The sequence below is a fragment of the Talpa europaea genome (genome assembly GCF_964194135.1).
Source record: "Talpa europaea genome assembly, chromosome: 11".
Taxonomy (NCBI): domain Eukaryota; kingdom Metazoa; phylum Chordata; class Mammalia; order Eulipotyphla; family Talpidae; genus Talpa; species Talpa europaea.
This window is the reverse complement of record NC_140078.1, coordinates 94,688,221-94,708,775: the sequence shown is the minus strand read 5'-3', so window position 1 is coordinate 94,708,775 and position 20,555 is coordinate 94,688,221. Positions and strand designations below refer to the sequence as shown.

The window sequence follows — 20,555 nt, the reverse complement described above, 5'->3', positions numbered from 1 at the left end:
AAAAATCTCGGCATGTTTCTTAAGCATGACTTAAGAGATAAGAATCTTCCAAAGGGGACAAAGCAACTCTTATAAAGAAACCTAGGATATAAGCTAAATAGATGATTAGCATTTAAAATTTAAACATCACATGAGTATTCTGAAGTTGGTCAGATTTTTGGCAGCTGGTGCCCCCTGCCCTGTGTGTATACGTCACTTTCAGGATGTGTGTGCACACAGAGTATGAAATCGTGCACGCACACACCCACAAGCTCCTTCCTACCTAACTTAAGCCAGGGAAAGCAATCAGCCCCGAGTCAGTGAGCACCCACTTGTCTGGTGTGCGGGCTTTCCCCAAGTAGTGCGGGGTCTGGAGAGTCACTTACTTGTGCTACTAATTCACTCTGCTCCTTCTGAAACATTCGATTAATGGCTTCACAGGCGAGACCAACAGTATCTGGTCGCTTTTTCATTCCGTTCATCAGCGGGCCAATGGTCTCTAAAGATGCCATGGCTCGAACACACAGCTAAGGGCCCAGAAAGAGACGGTTACTTGTAGAGTTGTGCTCACTTGCATAGCACAGTACACACCACAGTAATAAAATCTATGAAAACCTACATCCAGGTCAATAATAAAACGAGTGAAATCACATCATTAAACAGGATAAAGGTCACAGCACCATGGGGCACATCCACAGAGATGCACGCACGGTAGCAAGGGGATTTCCAGTGCACCGTGTGCTAGGCAGGAAGAGGGTGCACTAGCTGCCAGAGTCATAAACTACTGATGGGATGCCGCAATACCTCGTTTTCAGACAGGGCGTGGATGAGCCGAACGGCGCTCTTGGGGATGGCGTTGTTCCTGTGATTCATCGCCTGGATGACCTTGGGCAGGTGGCCCAACGGTGGAACCTGATCGGCCAGCTGTGGCTGCGCGCTGAAGAGACACACTGCTGCCATCGTGAGCGTTTCCAGAGTTTCTCCCTGGGGCGTGTGAAACCAATGGGCAAGTAAGCTATAAATACCACTAAGGCCCTCGACATCCTTGGCAATTATTCCATGTTCCAACTAGGGAGTCACAAGCTCTAGGCGCTGATACTCAGAACTGCTTTACAAATCCTGAGAGAACAAACTTCCCTATCTTGAAAAAAGGCAAGCATTCAAAGGACTTGAGCAATGTGGTATCTTAACCCCAGCAGCCCTGCACCGGGCCAGGTCCCATCTCATTTCCCAAAAACTAACACAAGGAATTTTCAGTCCAAGCTACAGAAATGTTGCTGTTTGAGAACATCGGTAAATTTCCCAGGTCTCTTAAAAATCCTGCTCTTTAACACCTCTGGCTACCACGATGCACCGCTATCGGGGACCTGACTGCAGCAACCACACACACCACTAGGCCCAGACACATGTCTCCAGGCCACATGGATCGTAAATGAACCTGGGAACTGGGGTGTGCCCAAAATCAAGGATGATCCAGGAGAAAAAATGTTATGTTTTTCCCTTTTTAAGTATGTGGCTTTTTAGGATTAAATTTTTTAAGCAAACTATGTTTGAGGTAAGAATCCTAGTAAAGAGAAAACATGTCTATGGAAATAGATAAAAAAAATAGTATGCTAGATGTTTTTAAGTTTTCTTAAGCTAATGATAGTAACTGATAATTTCTAAGTACTTAACAGGTGTCAGACATTATGTTAACTATTTCAGAGCTCACTAAAAACCTCTGCAATCACGCCATGAGCGAGACAGCCAAGGCAGTCACGAGGTGGCGCCAAGTTGGAGCGGGGCCCGGGAACATCTATGGCACAGTGTGGGTTCCTGGTTGTCTTGCTCTACAGCCAGCCTGTCTGATTCAACAACAGTCACACACCTTAATTATTTTCAACCTAAGGGGATTATATACCATGAGGATTTCTGACTCACCAAACCAAGACCAACACAACTTTCTCTCACTCCTGCTTTCCCAGTAGCATTTGGCTTTAAGCAAGGGCACAGGGTTCCCTCTGCCAATCATGCAGGATCAACCCTGCCATATATGGAAAACTGAGTAAAGAACACCCTAGCAGAACACCCTTGCAGGGAACAATTAACATTCAGGTTTCTCCTTAAAATTATACAATCACTGGAATTCGGTTAGCACTTCTATAAATATTGCAGAGTACCCACTCAATATAGAAACTTCCAACTCTGGCCCAGAAAGAACCATTTTACTAAATCGTTTCACTTTGAAAATACAAAAAAAAAAAAAAGCATGTGCTATCTGAATTTCACTGTGGCTGCTCCATGAGAGAGGCGGTTCTGAATGCATGGAGAGTGAGGGTGGCACTTTAACAGGAGAGTGAGCAAACCCTTTTGCAGATGGCTGGAGCTTACATGTGGATTGTTCTTCTCCAGGAGCTCAGTCAATCTTTCCAGCAGTGCAATAAGAAACTCTCTAGGCTTCCTCAGAACCCAAGCTGGCTGTGCAATGAAGATTCTCAAGAAAACGCCGCCAACAGCAAGTTCACCTTCTGCTTCTCCAAACACCACAGCAAAATCTTCAGGCAACTTTAAATAGAGAATGATAGCAGTCAGGTCACTTAGTAACCATGAGTAGAACATGAAGCAAGAAAGCAAATCCTGTTAAAGAAATGTTAATGAAATTACTCTGTCATTAATATAATCAAATTATAATCACTTTTATTTTCTCTTAATAAAGTTCAGAAAAGTTGACTGGATTATAGTCACTTCAAAAGCTAAGGTCTTACCTTTGTGTTTAAACCCTTAATTTTCTGGGGGACACCCACGTGTCGTAATGCAAAGTACCTAGTAGGCTGCCACTAAAATGGGCAGGAATTTTTTTTAAAATGTCAACAAAAACTAAAGTAAAATTCCTTAGCCTTAGAACAAATCAACTCTGCCAACATCTTGCTTTTAGATTTCTGGTTTCCAGAATTGTGACAACATAAATTTCTGTTGTATTAAAATAAATAAAAGCGTATTTTACCTTCCAGTTTATATCGGGGTTGTCTCGCTGATTTTTAAAGTGCCTTGGAAAAACAGAAAAAGGAGAGGGGGAAATATCAAACCTCAGTCACAACATACCCTGTCGCCAGCCTCTGGACTAAGTCTCCGAGGCGGGAGTCAGGGGGAAAAAGGGCTGCTCCCGGAAGGCCACCTTGTGCCGCAGCTACTTACTCAAGCATCATTTCTCTGACCGTTGTGGACACTTTGTCTCGGGAACTGTCATTCCAGATTAACTCAGGATTTTCGTGAGTCCCTTCAAAAATGTGGACAGCGGCTTCGGGGTTGTCTCTCATGGCGTCCATGAACACGCTCGGGAGGAATTTCATCAATGTGATTCGAACCTAGGCGAGGGGGTTTAAGAAAAGATGAAGACCCACTGGGAACATCCCAGTCTGTGGCTTACACTTCCCTACCAAGGAAACCACCGTAACTTGGGTTTGGCTGACACGGGCCCTCGCCATTGTCCGCAAGTTCTGGCGTGGAGGACAGGTAAGCCTTGGTTCACGCAGAGGTAACTTTAGCAAGACTCATCACAGCCTGCTCCTACTTACCCATCCGGTTGCACTTCCCTCGGTCTCAAATTTAAGAAACTTTAACAAGTTCTTTCTCACTGGTGTGTAAAGACCCCAGAGCACACTCTGCACATGCCAGGCCCCCTTCCCAGATGCCCTGAGCTGGCCTATCCCACTCTCCCCAGGCCACAGGGGCCACATCCCCCACACATTTTTCTTAGGCTCCTTTGTGTCTTCCAAGTACATTTTAGTGCAGTCCCCCCTTTTTCTGATGTGTTGTTTAAAATTATACCGTGCTATTTTCCAAAAGGGATTTTAAAAAGCAGCCCAAAAAATACACCCAACACACTCATACATACCAAAAATTACCGTGGGCGTAAAGATGAAAGGATAATGAAGGGTAAGACCTCCTCAGGTCCTCACATGGTCATCTCTCCTAGTGTCATTCAAGTCTCTGCTCAAATCTCACCTTAATGGAAACACTCCTGGGCCTGGCCTGCTTAGCCCCTGGCACACAGCAGATGCTCAGAAACTCGCTTGAATGAATGGAGACTATACTAATAAGAAGTCAGTGTCCAAAAAACATCAAAAGCTCCATACAGTTGCCAGTGATGTACCACAAATTTAGCTCTGAATTTTCCAACATTGGATGAACTAATGGAAACAATTTTAGTTACATGACAGAGAACATCCAGAGACTCGGAAGTTTTCACTATTCTTGATCAGGACAAAATTCAAAGAGGACGTGATCACTCATTAGTGTGTATACTACTAAACATTTAAGTAAAAAAAAAATAGAAAATGCACAAGCCTTTACGTTATGGTCAGATTATACCCAGTTGTTCTAGTAAAGGGGTTTGAAAACTAGGGGCCGATATGGCCTGCCACTTAGTTGTGTACAGACAGTTTTACTGGGATGTAGCCTCGCCCATTCCTTCGTGCACCTAGTGCCCAGCTGCTCTGCTGTTAAAGTAGCACACACCACATGGACCAAAGTATAAAATACTCCATGGCCCTTAAAGAGTTATAGCAGCCCCACCCCTACCTCACACTGTGTACAACAATTAACACAACTAGATTTAAGACACAAATACAAGAGTTAAAACTGTAAGACATAACAGGAGTAAACCTAAGCAGGTGAGTATTCATAACCCTTGAAAAAAAATTGGCAATGGTTTCTTAGATGAGATATCAAAAATACAAGTTACAACAATAACAGAAAAGACAGAATGGCCTTCACCCAAATTAAACACTTTAGTGCGTCAAGAGGCATCAAAAAAGTGGTAAGACATGCACAGAATGGGAGAAAATATTTGTATATTATGTATCTGATAAGCAACTGGTATCCAGAATATAAGAAGAACGATCACAACTCAATAGTAAAAAGACAAATCAATTAAAAAATGAGCAAGGTTGTGAAGAGACATTTCTCTAAGCAAGATGCACAAATGGGCAAGTACTAGAGAAGATGCAGAGCAATCTGAGCCCTCACACGCTGTGGTGGGAATGTAAAATGGTGCAGCAGTCACTTTGGAAAACAGCCTGACAAATCCTCAAAAGGCTAAACACTGTTAACCTATCATTCAGAAATTCCATTCTCAGAGAAACAAAAAGACATGTCCATATAAAAATTGTTGACAAATGTTGATGGCGGCATTATTTAGAATAGCCAGAAAGTAGAAATAATCCACATTCTATCCATTGATAAATGGAAAAACAAAATGTGATGGATTTAAACAATGAAATATTTGGTAATAAAAAAAAAAAAATGAAGTGTTGACATTTGCTACAACATGGATGAATCTCAAAAACATTACCCCACACGAGGGAAGTCCGTCACCAGAGACCATACACTGTATGGCTCTGTTTACATGAAATAAGACAAGCAAACCTATAGACAGAAAGTAGCGGGTGCTGGGGGCTAGGTGTTGGAACGAGAGGAATGGAAAGGGACTGCTAAAGGGAGTGGGATTTTTTATTTCCCTTGGATTGATGCAAATGTTCTAAAATTGATTAAGACAGTCCAATCAGTGAATATAATCAACTCACTGAATTGTACACTTTATATGTGTGAGTTGCATGGTATGTCAATTATAATTCAATAAAGCTTGTTATCAAAAAGAGAAAAAAGTTTACTGACCCCAGTTCTAGAATCTCTTGCTGCAAATCATTCAGTTAAGGAGCTGATACTTGTATTTTTCCTATACAGAAAATTTAAGTGTAAATATATTCACCATGATAAAATTTGTCCCTCATGTGTTTCAAAGGTCAAAAAATTAGTGACGGGTTCATAGTTAATTCCAGTATATATTTTAAACATCTAAAACATTTTTTTAAAACACTGAGCTATTAGATATTACAATTATGTACTACCCAACTCTAATTTTAAGAAATCTCAATATTAAATGTCAATATTCATACTTCTGTGGACCCTTTCTCTAGGTATCCAAATCTAACCTCTCATCAACCCTGCTGATAAGATATTAACCTTATTCCCAAAGTAAAACAATTTCAGGTCCTCTGACAGATTCTCAATGCCTAGATGGTGAGATCAGGCAAGAACAAAACAAAAACCAACTGAATCTCACTTGTGTCACTAACGTAAAATCAGACTCTGGATGTAGTGGGGGCAGGCAGCAGGGGGAGGTTCAGGATCCTTATTTCATGGTACCTCCAGATGTGTCTGAGGTGCGGAGTGCGGACTGACAGATGATGCTTAGGTGGGCACTATTCCTGTGATGCTAACCAGTAACAGAGTGGGCTTTGATTACACTTGTGTCTGGATGGAATTCTACTTAGAGATTTTGTTTTAACAAGTTCCTGCTCTACAAACTGGACCATGTGCCAAGACCGTCTGGTCATCTCCAGATCCAGGAATGAAAAGGCAGAACTGGGAAGCAGAGGTGCTGCTCACTCATGCATGTAAGGACTCCCTCCCCTCTCTGCCGGAGATGTGTCTTACTAACTGGACACTGAGTGCAGAAGGACATGGCGCCAGCTCCTTAACTAGCTACTTCCACAGGCTGATCCTCACACTGCTCTTTCTTCAAGGAGATGAATAATTCATCCTCATAATCAAACATTTTCTTAAGACTTATCAATTCCAGGGGAGGATTCTCTGATGGCAATTTTCTCAGACCCGCAATGTAAAGGAACAATATCAGGTATGTCAATCTTCCAACTTTCACACCAGGTCATTTTCTTAACTTCACCATCCCAGACTTTGGTAAAATTCAAAAGTATCAAAAGTAACAGAGCTTTAATAATCTTGTGCTCACCTTTGGGCCTATTAGTTTATCGGCTGTCATTTTAGCAAAAAGTTCTGCTGTTTGGGCTCGAACTTGTGGATGTGTCGAATTGCAGAACATATCCAGCAAATAAATCAAAGCTCCTATAAAGGAAAAAAAGAATTGGGGGTTTAAACAGAAAGAGTACGTTTATTCTAATCAGTAGAATTTATTTTCAACCTCATTTCAACTCAAAGATTTTTCCAAACTGTAAGCCTTCCAAAGCATTCTTTAATTCTCAGACTGTGCTAAACAGTCCCAAACAAGCTTCCTGAATACTGAACGTGACAGATAAGCCAGAACTCCATACATTACCTTTTGTCATTGCTTCTTTGATTATTTTTGTACTTGATGTTAAAGCATAAAGAGTTTCCAGAACAAGCTGACGACCTGCAAAATAAAAGACATTTCAAGGAATACATCACCATGTCATGTTACTGTAGGAACCAGGCGTGCCGCTTGGGGTGCTGCACTACTCTAGTCGCATCACATGTAAGTCTTCACTACGGCCGGCAGACAGGCAGAATCACGGCCGTGCTATGGAAGAGATGCCAAGGACTAACTTAGCCAGGCCATGGTTTCACTAGCTAATGTGTACGGTTGGGTTCTGTATCGAAGTCCGACTGACTCCAGACTCCACACTGCCATGGGGGAACAAGCAGCAATTGGCAGCTGTAAGACACTGTTTTGACCTAAGACAGGATAACATCCTTCTGACACAGTGTGTACCCCTCGCCACTTGTCGCTGAAATAAACCAGGCTACTTCACTTTACTCTTCTACAGTCAAATGGCAATGACAGGTGGGAAAGGAATAATGAACTGGCAATGACAGCGGAGGATGCCAGAAATTAGGTGGGGGATACAACTACACCAGACAACCGTGCAGTTTACCCGGAACCTACAGAAGTGCAGGCTGTTTTCAAGAAACCAGGTTGGCTAATTTTTTTAATTACTCTCATCTTGGCGGGAGCAGTATTTATCAGCATCAAATCTTTAAGGTACCAATAACATATGACTGCACTAAAAGCTACACACATTAATTTCTATCTTAGGCTAATCTTCTATCATCCAAGACCAATTATGTTTTTAATAAACCATGGAATATTATACCAATCTCAACTACTTATGTGGAGATTATTTCCAACAAATTGAAAATCCTAGGTTATTTTCCTTTGCTTTTGAAGCTCTCTTGCTCCAACTTTAAAATTTTGATAAGAGAAATGCAAAAGAATTTTATTAATCTATGTAAAACATAATTAGGAAAGCAAATCTGGCATAAAGAATACCACTTAAACAAAATCAAAATAATGGAAACATGTCAGCAGAGGCCTGGTTCTGTATCATCTGAGAAACTACTTCTCTACAATTCTACAATTCTATCCGCCGATATACGTACTTGATGGCAATGAATGTAGAAGAGCCAGTAAATTGGACAAAACCACTGACTCAGCAATATTGTTGACACAATCTTGGTTAGACGTCACTATATTCACAACCTGAAAGTTAATCAACCGGACAATTAGATTCAGAAATAATTTCAGACCTACATCAATTTAAGTTGGATCTAAATAAATTTAAGACATCATAAAACAAAAACATTTGGAAGATAAAGTATTTAATTTTACAAAGAATCATTTTAGGAGACTGGCTTTGTTACTCTGATCTTTTGGGAAATAACAGAAAGTGTTAATGATCATGTATGTATTATGTACAATAGCCTCCTATTAATTTAGAGGCAAGAATTAAATGTAATTATTTAACAAATAATTTAGCACCCATTCACAATCCTGAATAGGCCTTGTAAGATCTTCTAAGCAGCCATAAATTCACACCAGCGCATGCTCCAGAACTACAGGGCAGCAAGAGTGTACACCAGAGTGCTCTCCAACCAGATTCGGGTGGGGAGTGGCAGGGAGGTAACTATCCTCACTACTGGGACTCTTTTTTTTGCATTTGGAGGGAGAGTGGGGATATCTCCAGCAACCAGCACAACAAAATGGGTCTGTCCTTCCATTATAACAAAGTAAACATGCTATTCTTTCAAATATGACCTCTCAAGTCTAAATTCTGTAGTCCATATAAAAAGATCAATGTCATTTTTAACTTGAACCATTTCAAAGCAATGTATCCAAGATTTAATGTTTATTTAAAAAGTTACAAGGTACTTAAAGGCTTTAAGTAGAGAAGCATGACCCTTAACAAAAAGAATTTGCTTAAGATTTTTGACACTGACTTGTATTATTCTATTAAAAATGTCTTTTAAAACAAAATGCAATCTAAAAACATCATACAAATCATTCACACACCATTCACAACTTGGTATTCTTTCAAATAAATTGTGTTACAAGTAGGATCATCTGAAAATAAGCTCCTGGGTGCCCCCTCTGAGCTGTCTGGCATTGAGCCACCTGTGATCAGGGACTTCCTGCTTCTGCCAGAAGAAAGGGCTGCATCCAAACAGCTTCCCAGGGCTGAGCAGTTTCATTCCCCTGGAAGAAGGGCCCCCACTTCTCCTGGCCTGCTGGGCAGCTGGCTTTCCTAGGTAGCTTCTGCAATAGCATCATGCTACAGTCACTGTAACCCTCGCTGAAAAGGTGCTATTGTTCTAGACCTATAGGAAGGAAAAGCACCACCGGAGGGGGAGCAGGCAGGGTCTTCCCTCTAGATCACAAGCCTGGGCTCAACAAGTCTCTCTGTGTGAGGACAATGAAACATCAGTGAAGCCTGTCTTCTCTTACTGTTTTATCTGCAGATTCTAAGCTTTCCAAAAAAACCTACTCCTTAACCCACACTACGTGACAGAGTACAACCCATCCCAAGTTCTACCGCACACTGCCATGAGCAGATGGAAACTGCTGTACAATGTTTGCTCTTCAAAATGAGCATATTAATTCAAATTTTAGAAACACATTCACTTGGCTTCATAGGCAAAATGAAGGAAAAAAAAAAAAACCACAGCACCATGCAAACGTTCACTCAGCTTGAGAGGGCGACAAATCAAGGCTTAAACCATACACAGTAATGGCAGGAAAGATAACATGATTTTTAAAACAAAATTCTTTTACCTCTAAAGCCAACTGCTGCACTTGACCAGCACCATGGACTCGGAGAAGAGAAAATATTAATTTAAAGTGCCCAATGCATTCACTTTCAGAACCTGGGGAGTATGAACAAAATGTTTTTTTTTTTTTAATTTTTTATTTCCAAGAGGATGTTCTAATTTATGAACCTTCAGAACAGATAGACACTCTTTACTGTTAAATACAAGTTGCCGAGAAGCCTTTCTCATCATTTGTGACATGAAATGACTTAAGTATCTAGAATAGTAAATGTTAAGAGGCAAGGGTAAGATATTAGAGTTTCTTAGGTTTATTTGTTTTCATTTACAGACTCACCTCTAACTCTCAGATTAAAAGAAATTTATCAAACACACAATCCAAATCCAACTCCCAAATCAAAGGTGTAAGGTAGTAGCTTTACTCTTTGCCTCCAGACTTTGGGGCTATCCTCCCCAATCTAACTGTATTTTGGCAGAGTGTGACATCATCTGGCTTTTAATTAACACCAAGTTAAAACTCTGCCATTTGAAGACACATTACAAAGAGCTGATGGACACACATGAAGGACTCCTTGTGAAGACACATAAAACTGAATAGCATGCTTATTCCTACCCACTTCAAAGCCCATACCCACTGATTTACTAGCATTTTGTTACTAACATTTTGTTTACTAGCATATTTAATGGATATTAAATAAGGCTTTGTTCTATGTATTTTTTGCTATACAGCAGTAACATGTACCTCGTAATCTGTAATTTTTCTAGGCTTCATAAAATAATTCACTAAGACGCTCCCTCAACTTGAATCCGAAAATATTCTAAAATTCACTTCTTACCAGGTTAGAATTATTATAGATACAAATGTATATATACACAGACAAAAACCATACTTCCAAATTTTAAGAGCATTCATTCTTGATACATACATTACAATAAAATTTCTGCATAAGCCCTTCTCTCATTTATAAGTTCCAACTCAACAATCTGCATTGTTACAATTACTTTGTACCTAATACAACACTAGTAATGTTCTACTCTACCAATTTCAAACAGTAAGAAATGAAGTGTTCTTTTGCTTTTATAACATGGCCTTTAATAACATCCCAATATATCTTGGGAATCACTAATTTTTCTAACAACATTTACTTACAGTTGGTTATTTTATTTGAATCATTTGTTGGCAATAACTAAAAACTCAATTTTAGTAGTACCATAATATAAACTGAAAAAATAAGTACTTGAAAGATAACGTTAAATGTTAATTAAAAAACTGGGGTTTTCAGAAATTCAAATTAAATTTTTATTATTTGCGATTTTATAGACTACATTTGCTATCTAAATTAGTTTTGGAAAAAAGGTTTTAGATTTTTACTCAGCCATCTCCCTGGATATTTTTGGAAATGTCCTCTTATTGATGTTTAAGAACAACAACTAACTTTTATAATACCTAATGCATAAGTCTAATCTAAGCACTTACACAACATTATCAAGTTATTCTGCCTTTCCAACTAACTGAGACTCATTTTCTCTTAGGAGATAAGCATTTTTCTAATCATGGTGCCTTGATTTCTCTTTCTGGCCTACTGTTTATAGGTAGGGGAGTCAATTCTTAATCCTATACAAAGCATAACAGCACAACAACCAGGTATGATTTTCCTTGATAAAAGTCAAATACGGAATTTTTAGAGCTTGACTATTTTAAGAATGTTACTGATCAAGATATAGTGATGTACCTGGATTATATTTTATGACATTTCTTAGAGCCTCCAAAGCCATTTCCACTCTTGGCAAGCGGTCTCCATGTTGCTCAGATTCCACCTTTGCAGCATGTGTGATAGCCATGAAAGTGTGGAGGTACTGGGCCTGGGAGCCAATAAAATCCAACAGACTTGCAGCAAACGCTTTTGGAACCTAAGTAGAGAAATATTTTAAAACAATTGAGCCCTTGGAAATATATAACAAGAGACTCCATAGCAAAGACAAAAACCTTCAGACCATGAACATGATTAAATTATACATAAGTCCGAATATATCTATGGATCAAGTGGGTAGGGAGGCATGGCCAGCAGGAAACAAACCCAACTGCAATAGAAAGTGTTTCGCAATGATTTTTGTCCCAACATCTGAGAGACCTGGTACAGAAGCTGACATACTCCCATCTGGTCTAATAAATTCCCTTTTTACCCCAAGAGCAAGCTCTAAAACAGTCTCATTTTTTCTTTCATTACAAAACAGTCACCCACCAAAACTTCCTCGTCACCCCCTACGAAAAAGAAAGCACAATAAAAAATTCCTACATGATCCCCAAGAAGAAAAGGCCCTTGGTGGTTTCTGAAAATGATTTGGGATCATCACAAGAGATGTAGCTCAGGCATCTTTTAAAATACCTTGTTGCTCTCCACCTATATTTTCTTATTTTCTTCTAACAACAGATTAGCGAAGGACTTCTGGTGGCCTGATATTCTATGGGGTGAGTGTGCAAATGGCTTTGCACTCCCAAGAGTGACTAATGAGTTGATGACATCTCTACATGACACAGTGGGTATCACTGTGCACAAAACAAAAGGAATAGCTGGGCAAGGAATAACTTCTATTTCAGCCGCCACAAAACTAAATTCTTCAGTACTTAAAATAAAGAGAACTTCAATGGCTACCCCACCACATACCCAGGTTAGTACAAAACAATTGGCAGAGAAAAGGCATTATTTCATTCTGTACAGCATAAAAAAAAGAGTAGCTTTCAATAACAAATCAAAGTATCGACAAAACTAAAAAAGTAGAGAGCTTACCTCTAGCTGGAAAGTAGGGACTTCATTATACACCCTAACAAAAATTTCCCCCACAATAAGTTCTTTGGCATGATCACTGTAGACAAATTCTGATCCATAAGTTTTGTCACAATCACCCTTTTAAGAAAAGGAAATAAACTGTTAAATGGTGTCTGCTTTATAAATATATCCATTTTCAGTTTAATAACTGATAACTTGGAAAATCTGATCATTTTTCCAGAGGAAAAATGGGTGTACTCAATGCAATTTTAGTGTTCATAACTAGTAATATGAAATCTGGAAAAATAGGCATAAAATTATGTTATTTTTTTAATCCAAAGATTAAGATAGCTCATTTTAAAATTTCAAAAGTTCACAAAGGTCAGCCAATGAAGTATCTTAGAACTAGTGTTTATAAAGTAAGAACTGCTTGGCTCTTCTCACTCCATCCAGCGGACACTTGGCCTAGTCAGACATAGGCTGATAAACAGAAGAAATGAACACATTTGGACTGGGTTTGAAAAAGCAACTGTTATATGAATGTGCTGGAAAATAGTCATTGAATAAAAAAGACAGGCAATATATTGGCTGAGAAATCAAGAAGTGAATCCATTTAAGGAAAAGAGAGAAAAGAACAACAGGAGAAAAACAGTTTGAATGGAGTAGAAATCACACAGAATTCAGGTTGGACTGAAATAATAAAGAAAGTAAAAGAGATGATGTTATTATTTCTCCTCTAATAAAAGGACAGATGATGTACAGGACCACAATACCTGTTCTCAGCAATGCATTCTCAAAGCTTCTGTCTCTAAGAAGTTCTGAGTATCACAAGGCAAGTTAAAAACAAATAATTCAGGAGACAACAGTGATGGTTATTCTCTAATAAATTCAGACTCAGAAACAAAACTGTCCTCTAAACCACAAAGACTCAACTATCTCACATATGGATTATCCACATCTGCTTCTAATCTCCCAGCCTACCAACTTGTTTTTTTCCATGGCTTAATAGCCTCACCCCTAGAAGGTGGCAGAATAGGAGAAATTATTCAATTTTGATACCAGAAAGCAATTTTGATTTATGCGGGAAAAGAGGATAAAGAGAACAAACAGTACCCTGGATACAAAAACTAGTTAAAAGAGAAAACAGCTCTACTTAAGTGGTAACAACAAATCCAAATGTATGATTAAATACAGTAAGCACGCTGTTCTTAAATGGGCCAAATGTTAGGAGGTAAAAAGGCTTGATTAACACCAAATGGAGAAGCAATGGGTTTCTGCGCCATCAATATTAAGTTAAATTTTCAGAGACCCCATTAGAGTTACCCATGAAATGTACACAACAGTAACATACTTTCTTAATCATGTTTTCTTGTTGGGATTCAAGAAATTCAAGTAGTTCTGCTCTTGTAGAATTGTTCCAAATCAAGTAGGGGTTCTCTGTGTTGCTGTTAAGCATCTTCAAAATCTAGGAGACAGAATATTACTATTTTGTAACATTTAGAAAAAAGTCATCATTGAAGGTATCATTTATTAAACCGCCTATTCCATGCCAAGTGCTGCAACATGTGCGTGAAATGCAGGGGATCACAGTAAGGATCTTGACAATTCTGATAAGTTTGTTGATAATCTATTTTGCAACTGAGAAAAATCAAGGCTGAGGGAGATCAAATTAATTTGCTGAGTTTTCATAAACTTTAAGTGGTGACACTGGGATTCAAACTTCAATCTGTTTGACTCCACCTTCCTAGCATTTGCTCTGCTATTGTAAAAATTAGATTGTTTGCCTCCATAAAAGACAACAAAAATTACTGTGTATCAGTAAACAAATATGCACGGTATTTTGCGTTTTCTAGACACTCAGTAAACAGAAGCTTGAGAAGAATCATATCATACTACCTTTCACACACACTTGAAAATAAGATGCATATCTTTAGGAAGCACACACCTGGGAAGGGGCAGTCACATTCATGGGCAGATACTCCATTCACATTCCCTCGGGCAAGCCTGCACAAGGCCAAACGAAGCAGTTCTGCAGATCGTTTGTAACTGCTTAGCTGGCGAGTGCACTTTCCCTTTGTTTAGTTCTCTTTGATTGTGTTACAGAAACATACTCTAGTCTAAATGTGTTAATAAAAATTGCTTACATTTTACATTTCCAGAGCTCTATGCTAGGAGGAAAGCAGTGGTTATTACCTCCCCTTGTTTTTTAAACTGAGGCAACACTGGCTTACAACACTACACGATTTAGAGGCTTAGGGTCATCCATAGTCTTTAGGTGTTTGTCACACCACACACATCACCAAGACACCCACAGTCCTCCATTACACTCCATTGTGCCCCATCCCCACTTTGCTCCCCCCTACTCCGGTAGCCTCCCTCCAACAGTCAGATTACTAGGGTTTGTTATTGCTTTGGTTTTATCTGCCCCTTTGTTGTTTCTATATATTCCACATATAAGTGAGACACCATCTGGCACTTGTCTTTCTCCTTCTACGAATCTGATGAACACAATCCCCTCCATTTGCATCCACATTGTCACCCACGGCAAGAGTTCATGTTTTATTGTTAGCTGAACTACTCACATCTACTGAGAAGATCCATAATGTTGATCTCATAAGAGGTATTTGGATGTACTCCCTCTCAATTTTTGGTAAGCCTTTGAGAAGGCTCAGTAGTAAGTCATTTGTCTGAAGATTTGGCAGAATTCACTAGTGGAACCATCTGTTCCTTAACTTTTTCTTGGGAGACGTAATAACTGTTTCAATTTCCTTGCTTGTAATTAGTCGGTTCAGGTTTTTTATTTCTTCCTGATTCAGTCTCATATGGTTGTATATTTCTAAGAATTTCTCCATCTCTTCTAAGCTACTCAACTTATTGGCAAACACATGTTCACAATCTCTTATGAGCCTCTGAATTTCTGGTAAGTCTGCTGTAACTTACCCTCTTTCAGTCCTGATTCTATTTGACCTTTTTCCCTTTCTTTTCTGGTGTGTGTGTGTGTGGGCTGGCTAGCGATTTGTCTATTTTATTTTTTTCTAAGAATCAGCTTTTGGTTTCATTAATCTTTGGACTGTCTCTTTTATTTCTATTTCATTTACTTCTGTTCAATTTTTATTATTTCCTTCCTTCTACTGGGTTTTGATTGTTCATCTTTTTGAGTTCCTCAAGGTGAGACAGAATATTATTTATTTGAACTCTTTCTGTTTCTTGATGTGGATGTGTCCCTCTGTGAGCGTGTATCGCTGTATACCTACTTCTTTCTTAGTATTGCTTTTGCTGTGTCCCATAGATTCTGGGTTTTTACTTCTATCTTATGCAAAGCCATTCAACCTTTGTTTTCAAATGTTAAATATTAGTTAAAATGTTTGAAAAAAAATCTTTAGAACTGTAAAACTTCTGATATTTGGCAGTTTCTTAGTTACGTGAATAAGCATGTCAAACATATTTTAACTATTAAATCCAGATGAAATTCAAGTTACTATTTTGAAATGCTACATCTTTTTTCTGTAGCAGTTAATCATCAATTTGCTAGTATTTCTGGAATGTTTTCAGTCAGCTAAAATGTATCACATTGGTGAATACAAAGTCCAGAAATAGAACAAAGATCAAGACTGGCATCTAAAGCTCTTCTCTCCTACTCAGGGACACTGAAAAGCAATCACCTTTCTCAACCAGGTTGGATTAAGTAACAAATAAGCCATTTAAATTCTAAAAATACTTCACATTTGGAATCTTGAGGACTTTTCTGATTACAAAAATATTATCTATCATCAGAAGAAAACAAGATAAAATAAAAACAGCTCACAATTCTGCCATTCAGGGTAACTGCAGCAAACTATTGGAAAAGGTCCACCCATCCATCTGGCTTCTCAATACCAAAAAGGGGATTTTGTTTTTCAACTTTAAGAATCTTTTAAATGTCTTTAAATATGCCTTTACAATGTAAAGATTTACAGTATTCTATTTAGTGGGTTTCAATAGTTTATTTTTCTAATGCTATATCCATAGATTGTGTCTCAATGATTCTCACAAAAGAGGTTAAAGAGGTTGGGAGATCTGTCAAGGTTATACTTATTTTTGTGAAGAATGTGTGCCACATTCTCCTGACTCCCAGTCCTCTGCCGTTTACATGACATAACATTCATTCCAAGTTCACTCTCTTGTCCTCTTTTTATGGTCTTATTAACCTTCTTCAAGGCTAGTAAGAATTATGATAGTTCCACAGGCAAGAAACAGGAAGTGAATTTACCCTTGTAGAGCAGTATCAGCATCAATCTACAATAATAAATTTCTTGGTTGAGAGAACAAGCACATGAACATTACCAATTTTTAGACTTCCTACATCAATCAACGTAATATTGTTATGTACTTTTACTACTTCAAGACCTTGCAATGTTTAACAAAACCCAGACTGTCTCTAAAGCACATACCTCAGTAGCACTGATCACAGCAAGTTTTCTGGCCACATACGGTGTCAGCATTCCAGCTAAACTCTTCCTTATGGTTGGATTTTCTGGGGTTGCTTGGTCTTCAGGTAGATACCCTCCCAGGCGACTTAAAGCATGGATACTGAGTTTGGCAAGGCTATTGGCTACTTCCTGTTACAAAAAAATTAAGACATTAAAGAAGATCTGTTATCTTCTAGGTAATAACACAATAACTTTATGAAATCACAACTGTATAGAACATATTTGAAAAGCAGAAAGCAAACAAAAAAGCACATGAGTCCCCAACACTGATGTTGGAAAATGTATGCATCAGCAGTATCAGAGGTTTTTCTTTTTCTTTTTTAAGATTTATTTATGCATACAAGAACTGGGGTACAGGCCAGAGGGGTGAGAGGATTCACCAGAGACAGAGTGGGGAACAGAATAGGCAGACTGACTGAAATACACTGAGGGGAGCAGCGGGTGAGCCAGGAAAGGTCTGCTATACCATGTGAGTAGCTCCCGGGCCGGGGATCGAACTCGTGCTGCAGTAGCTAAGGATAGCTTCATAGTTGCATCTTAACCCCTTGCGCCACCAGGGAGGCCCCAGAGGTTTTTCTCTTATTCTTACAAAAGACCATGAGAAGCTGTGTTCTCATTTATACTTAACATAGTATGTGAGCACACTGGGGGTAGGGTGAGCAGCAGAGGACAGGTAGGTAGATGTGCCCGTTGAGTAACATACTGACAATGTGAATAGTGAATGACAGTGAACAGGAAAGACGAGACATAAAAAGTATCTAAGAAATCAGAAGAGAACTCAAGTGTTTGGGGGAGCTTGATCCAACAGTCTGAGAGGATCACTGTATTTCCCTGGGTGAAAACAGCCATAATTTTATAAGCATGACGGTGACTGAGCAATCAAGAAAAGATTAAGTTATGTCTCATATATGCTATTACAAACCCCCTTGCCTTCAAACCTTCCAGCACGAGTGGTTAAGATAAAAAGTTTTGGGGCTTAAACAGTAATAAATTGAGTTACTCTGAAAAATAATTTAAATCATGGGGGTTCTGAATAGCTGGAGTTTTGCCTTCACATTAACGAATGGTTTGGGTTCAAGTTCAGAATTAAAGCAGCGCTAGAGTTACCTGTTGATTCGTTTCTTCGCTTTTCTGAATGCCACTCTCTTCCAGTGTATAGTCATAATTAAATAGATAACCTAGCAGATGCCACAAAATTCCAGCCTGAAATAGGTGTGTCTGTAGCCAATAATCCACAGCAAAAGAACTAACACATTCCACCCCGAGAGCGGCCACTCGTGGGATACTCTGAGAGAAGGAGAGTGATGGAATTAATAATGGCGAGAACAGCAACCTGGAGAGAATGTGTGCTTATTATGTCAAGCTAGCTAACTTACTGTGCAAATTGTTTCCCTCCTCTAACATTTTCAATTCCAATTTAATATTTAATGCTATATCCTTTAAAGCCTAAAAAAAAGCAACTCTGTAAAGACACACAAAATCACTATCTTTGAGCCTGGTGTTCAAAGACTAGGGTTTTTTTTTTCACTTTCTATATTTTTAATTTTTTTAAAAAGTGATATTTATAGCAACTCGTATGCTCATTATCTTAACTGTAAGGATACTTTACACTTTACCTTACAGATATTTATATCTGTATTCCTATTAAACACACTTCAGTGCAGCAAGTAAATAAAGCCAAGGAGAGATTTTCTGCAGATTCTTTATTTCTAGGTACTTCAGTCCAAGATAAGCAGTCCAATCCTGTTCTGTTCCAACACCCCTTTCACTCTGCCCAGTTATCTACTAAGAAATCTTCTCCTTCCAGTCACCTATCATATCTGCACTAGTCAAATTCTTCAGCAGTACTGGACTGGGAAGAAACAGGAAGCTCTGAGATCCCTTAAAGACTCCCTACTAGGCAGTGACTTGACTAAGTTTCAGGTTTTATTGGTCCCTTACTTTTTTAGATGTAGTCTAGACTTCCTTTCTTGCCTCTACCCTCTAGATATAGCACTCTAGTCTTATTCACTGTGGGCCAATCTAGACACAAAATTCTTCACAACGCATCTCAAAATACATTTTTGGACATCCAAATAATCTATTTTAAAATGACTTATTTATAAATTGGAGACAGGCTACTTGACAATAAAACCCTTTGCTGACTGTATCCAGACGGCATTAAAGATGAACTCTACCTTCCCAAAATACAGCACCCGACAGAGATCCTGGATGATGCCAGGCATTTCTGTGATTTTCTCTCGGCATTCTTCAAACTGAGCAGCCACACTATAGCATTTGCTTATGTGTCCACACACCTGCAGACAGACAACAGAGAAAAAAGAAGTCACTTGTACATTCTTATTTAAGACCAAAAAAATCAAATCATCAGAGATTCATGAGTAAAGGCTACAATGCTCCAGAAGTAAACCGCTCCATCGGCTTATCAGCCTTTGCTAAGAACTCTGCAGAAGCAGGGCTGACAACCAAGGCCAAATGACAACCAAGGCTGACAACCAAGGTGACATTCAAGCCAAATGACTTGCTTTTGTATGACTAAGGACCAAAGAAGAATTTCACATTTTAAAAGGATTTCAAAGAAGCACAAATAAAAATATGCAATAGACTCTATGTAGTCTGAAAGCCTCAAATATCTACTCTCTGGCCATTATAGAAAAAGTTTGCTGACCTCTGGATCAAGAAATTTATGTTCAGGTTATTTACTTTGAAGAATCAAATTCTATTTAGGTACTTCAAAACACAGTAAAACTCAAAAAGTCTGTACTCTATTGTATTATAGTCTACACTTTGTTGGTTTAAATAAAGGGCCACCTAAGAAGTACATTCTACAATGACCTTAATGAATTTCTGATGAATTAAGGACTCAATGATTTTAACCTTAGCAGAAAATTAGTCAGTTAAAATATTACTGATGGGGGAGAGAAGCAGGGAAGTGGTTAGAAGGTTATGTGGGGAAAAAATGGCAAAGCAATAAATGTTTGAAACTGGATCTGGAGACAAAGGTTCATCAGCCATTCTTTAAGGGGAACAAAAACTAAGTCAAAAGATCATAGGTGGTTTAGTGCAGTGCTTCTTAAAGTGAGATTCGCAGACCAGCAGCATCATTATCACCTAGCAATTTGTTTAAAAAGCATATTCTGAGGTCCTTACTCCAGACCCAATGAACTTTAAACCCTATGGCAGGTGGCGGGCAGGCAGGAGGAGTGGGCATGTGGGTGAAGGAATTCTCAAAGAAGTTAAAAGTTTGAAACTACTGGTCTAGTGTCATTTTCTTGTTATTTTCTGTATGTTTTAGCCTCACCTGCACTGACATGTCACCTGGTTTACTAGAACGATTCAAGACAGCCACACAGCGACTGAATGCCTCTTGTAAGACCTGCAGAGAGAGAAGTCAGGCAGCCATTAGCTCTCTTTTGACTTGAAGTCAAAGCTTTTACTGATAGGAATTAAAATATTAATATTTTTTAATGTTAGCTGG

The 20,555-nt window shown here is 38.8% G+C and overlaps 1 protein-coding gene across 2 annotated transcripts in view; it reads right to left on the bottom strand.

Moving 5' to 3' along the window:
• DNAJC13 (DnaJ heat shock protein family (Hsp40) member C13) overlaps positions 1 to 20,555 on the bottom strand; it is a gene marked incomplete at its 5' end in the record, with an annotated part of 83,012 nt that overhangs the window by 7,300 nt on the left and 55,157 nt on the right. For both annotated transcript variants that reach the window (XM_084247098.1, XM_084247097.1), the window contains 16 exons: positions 366 to 506; positions 784 to 963; positions 2,350 to 2,523; positions 2,963 to 3,005; positions 3,154 to 3,323; positions 6,773 to 6,885; positions 7,097 to 7,171; positions 8,179 to 8,278; positions 9,848 to 9,939; positions 11,574 to 11,751; positions 12,630 to 12,746; positions 13,960 to 14,073; positions 17,039 to 17,206; positions 18,185 to 18,364; positions 19,255 to 19,374; positions 20,379 to 20,453. In XM_084247098.1, the coding sequence (XP_084103224.1) occupies positions 366 to 506; positions 784 to 963; positions 2,350 to 2,523; positions 2,963 to 3,005; positions 3,154 to 3,323; positions 6,773 to 6,885; positions 7,097 to 7,171; positions 8,179 to 8,278; positions 9,848 to 9,939; positions 11,574 to 11,751; positions 12,630 to 12,746; positions 13,960 to 14,073; positions 17,039 to 17,206; positions 18,185 to 18,364; positions 19,255 to 19,374; positions 20,379 to 20,453 (2,040 nt within the window). The remainder of the gene's footprint in view (positions 1 to 365; positions 507 to 783; positions 964 to 2,349; positions 2,524 to 2,962; positions 3,006 to 3,153; positions 3,324 to 6,772; positions 6,886 to 7,096; positions 7,172 to 8,178; positions 8,279 to 9,847; positions 9,940 to 11,573; positions 11,752 to 12,629; positions 12,747 to 13,959; positions 14,074 to 17,038; positions 17,207 to 18,184; positions 18,365 to 19,254; positions 19,375 to 20,378; positions 20,454 to 20,555) is intronic.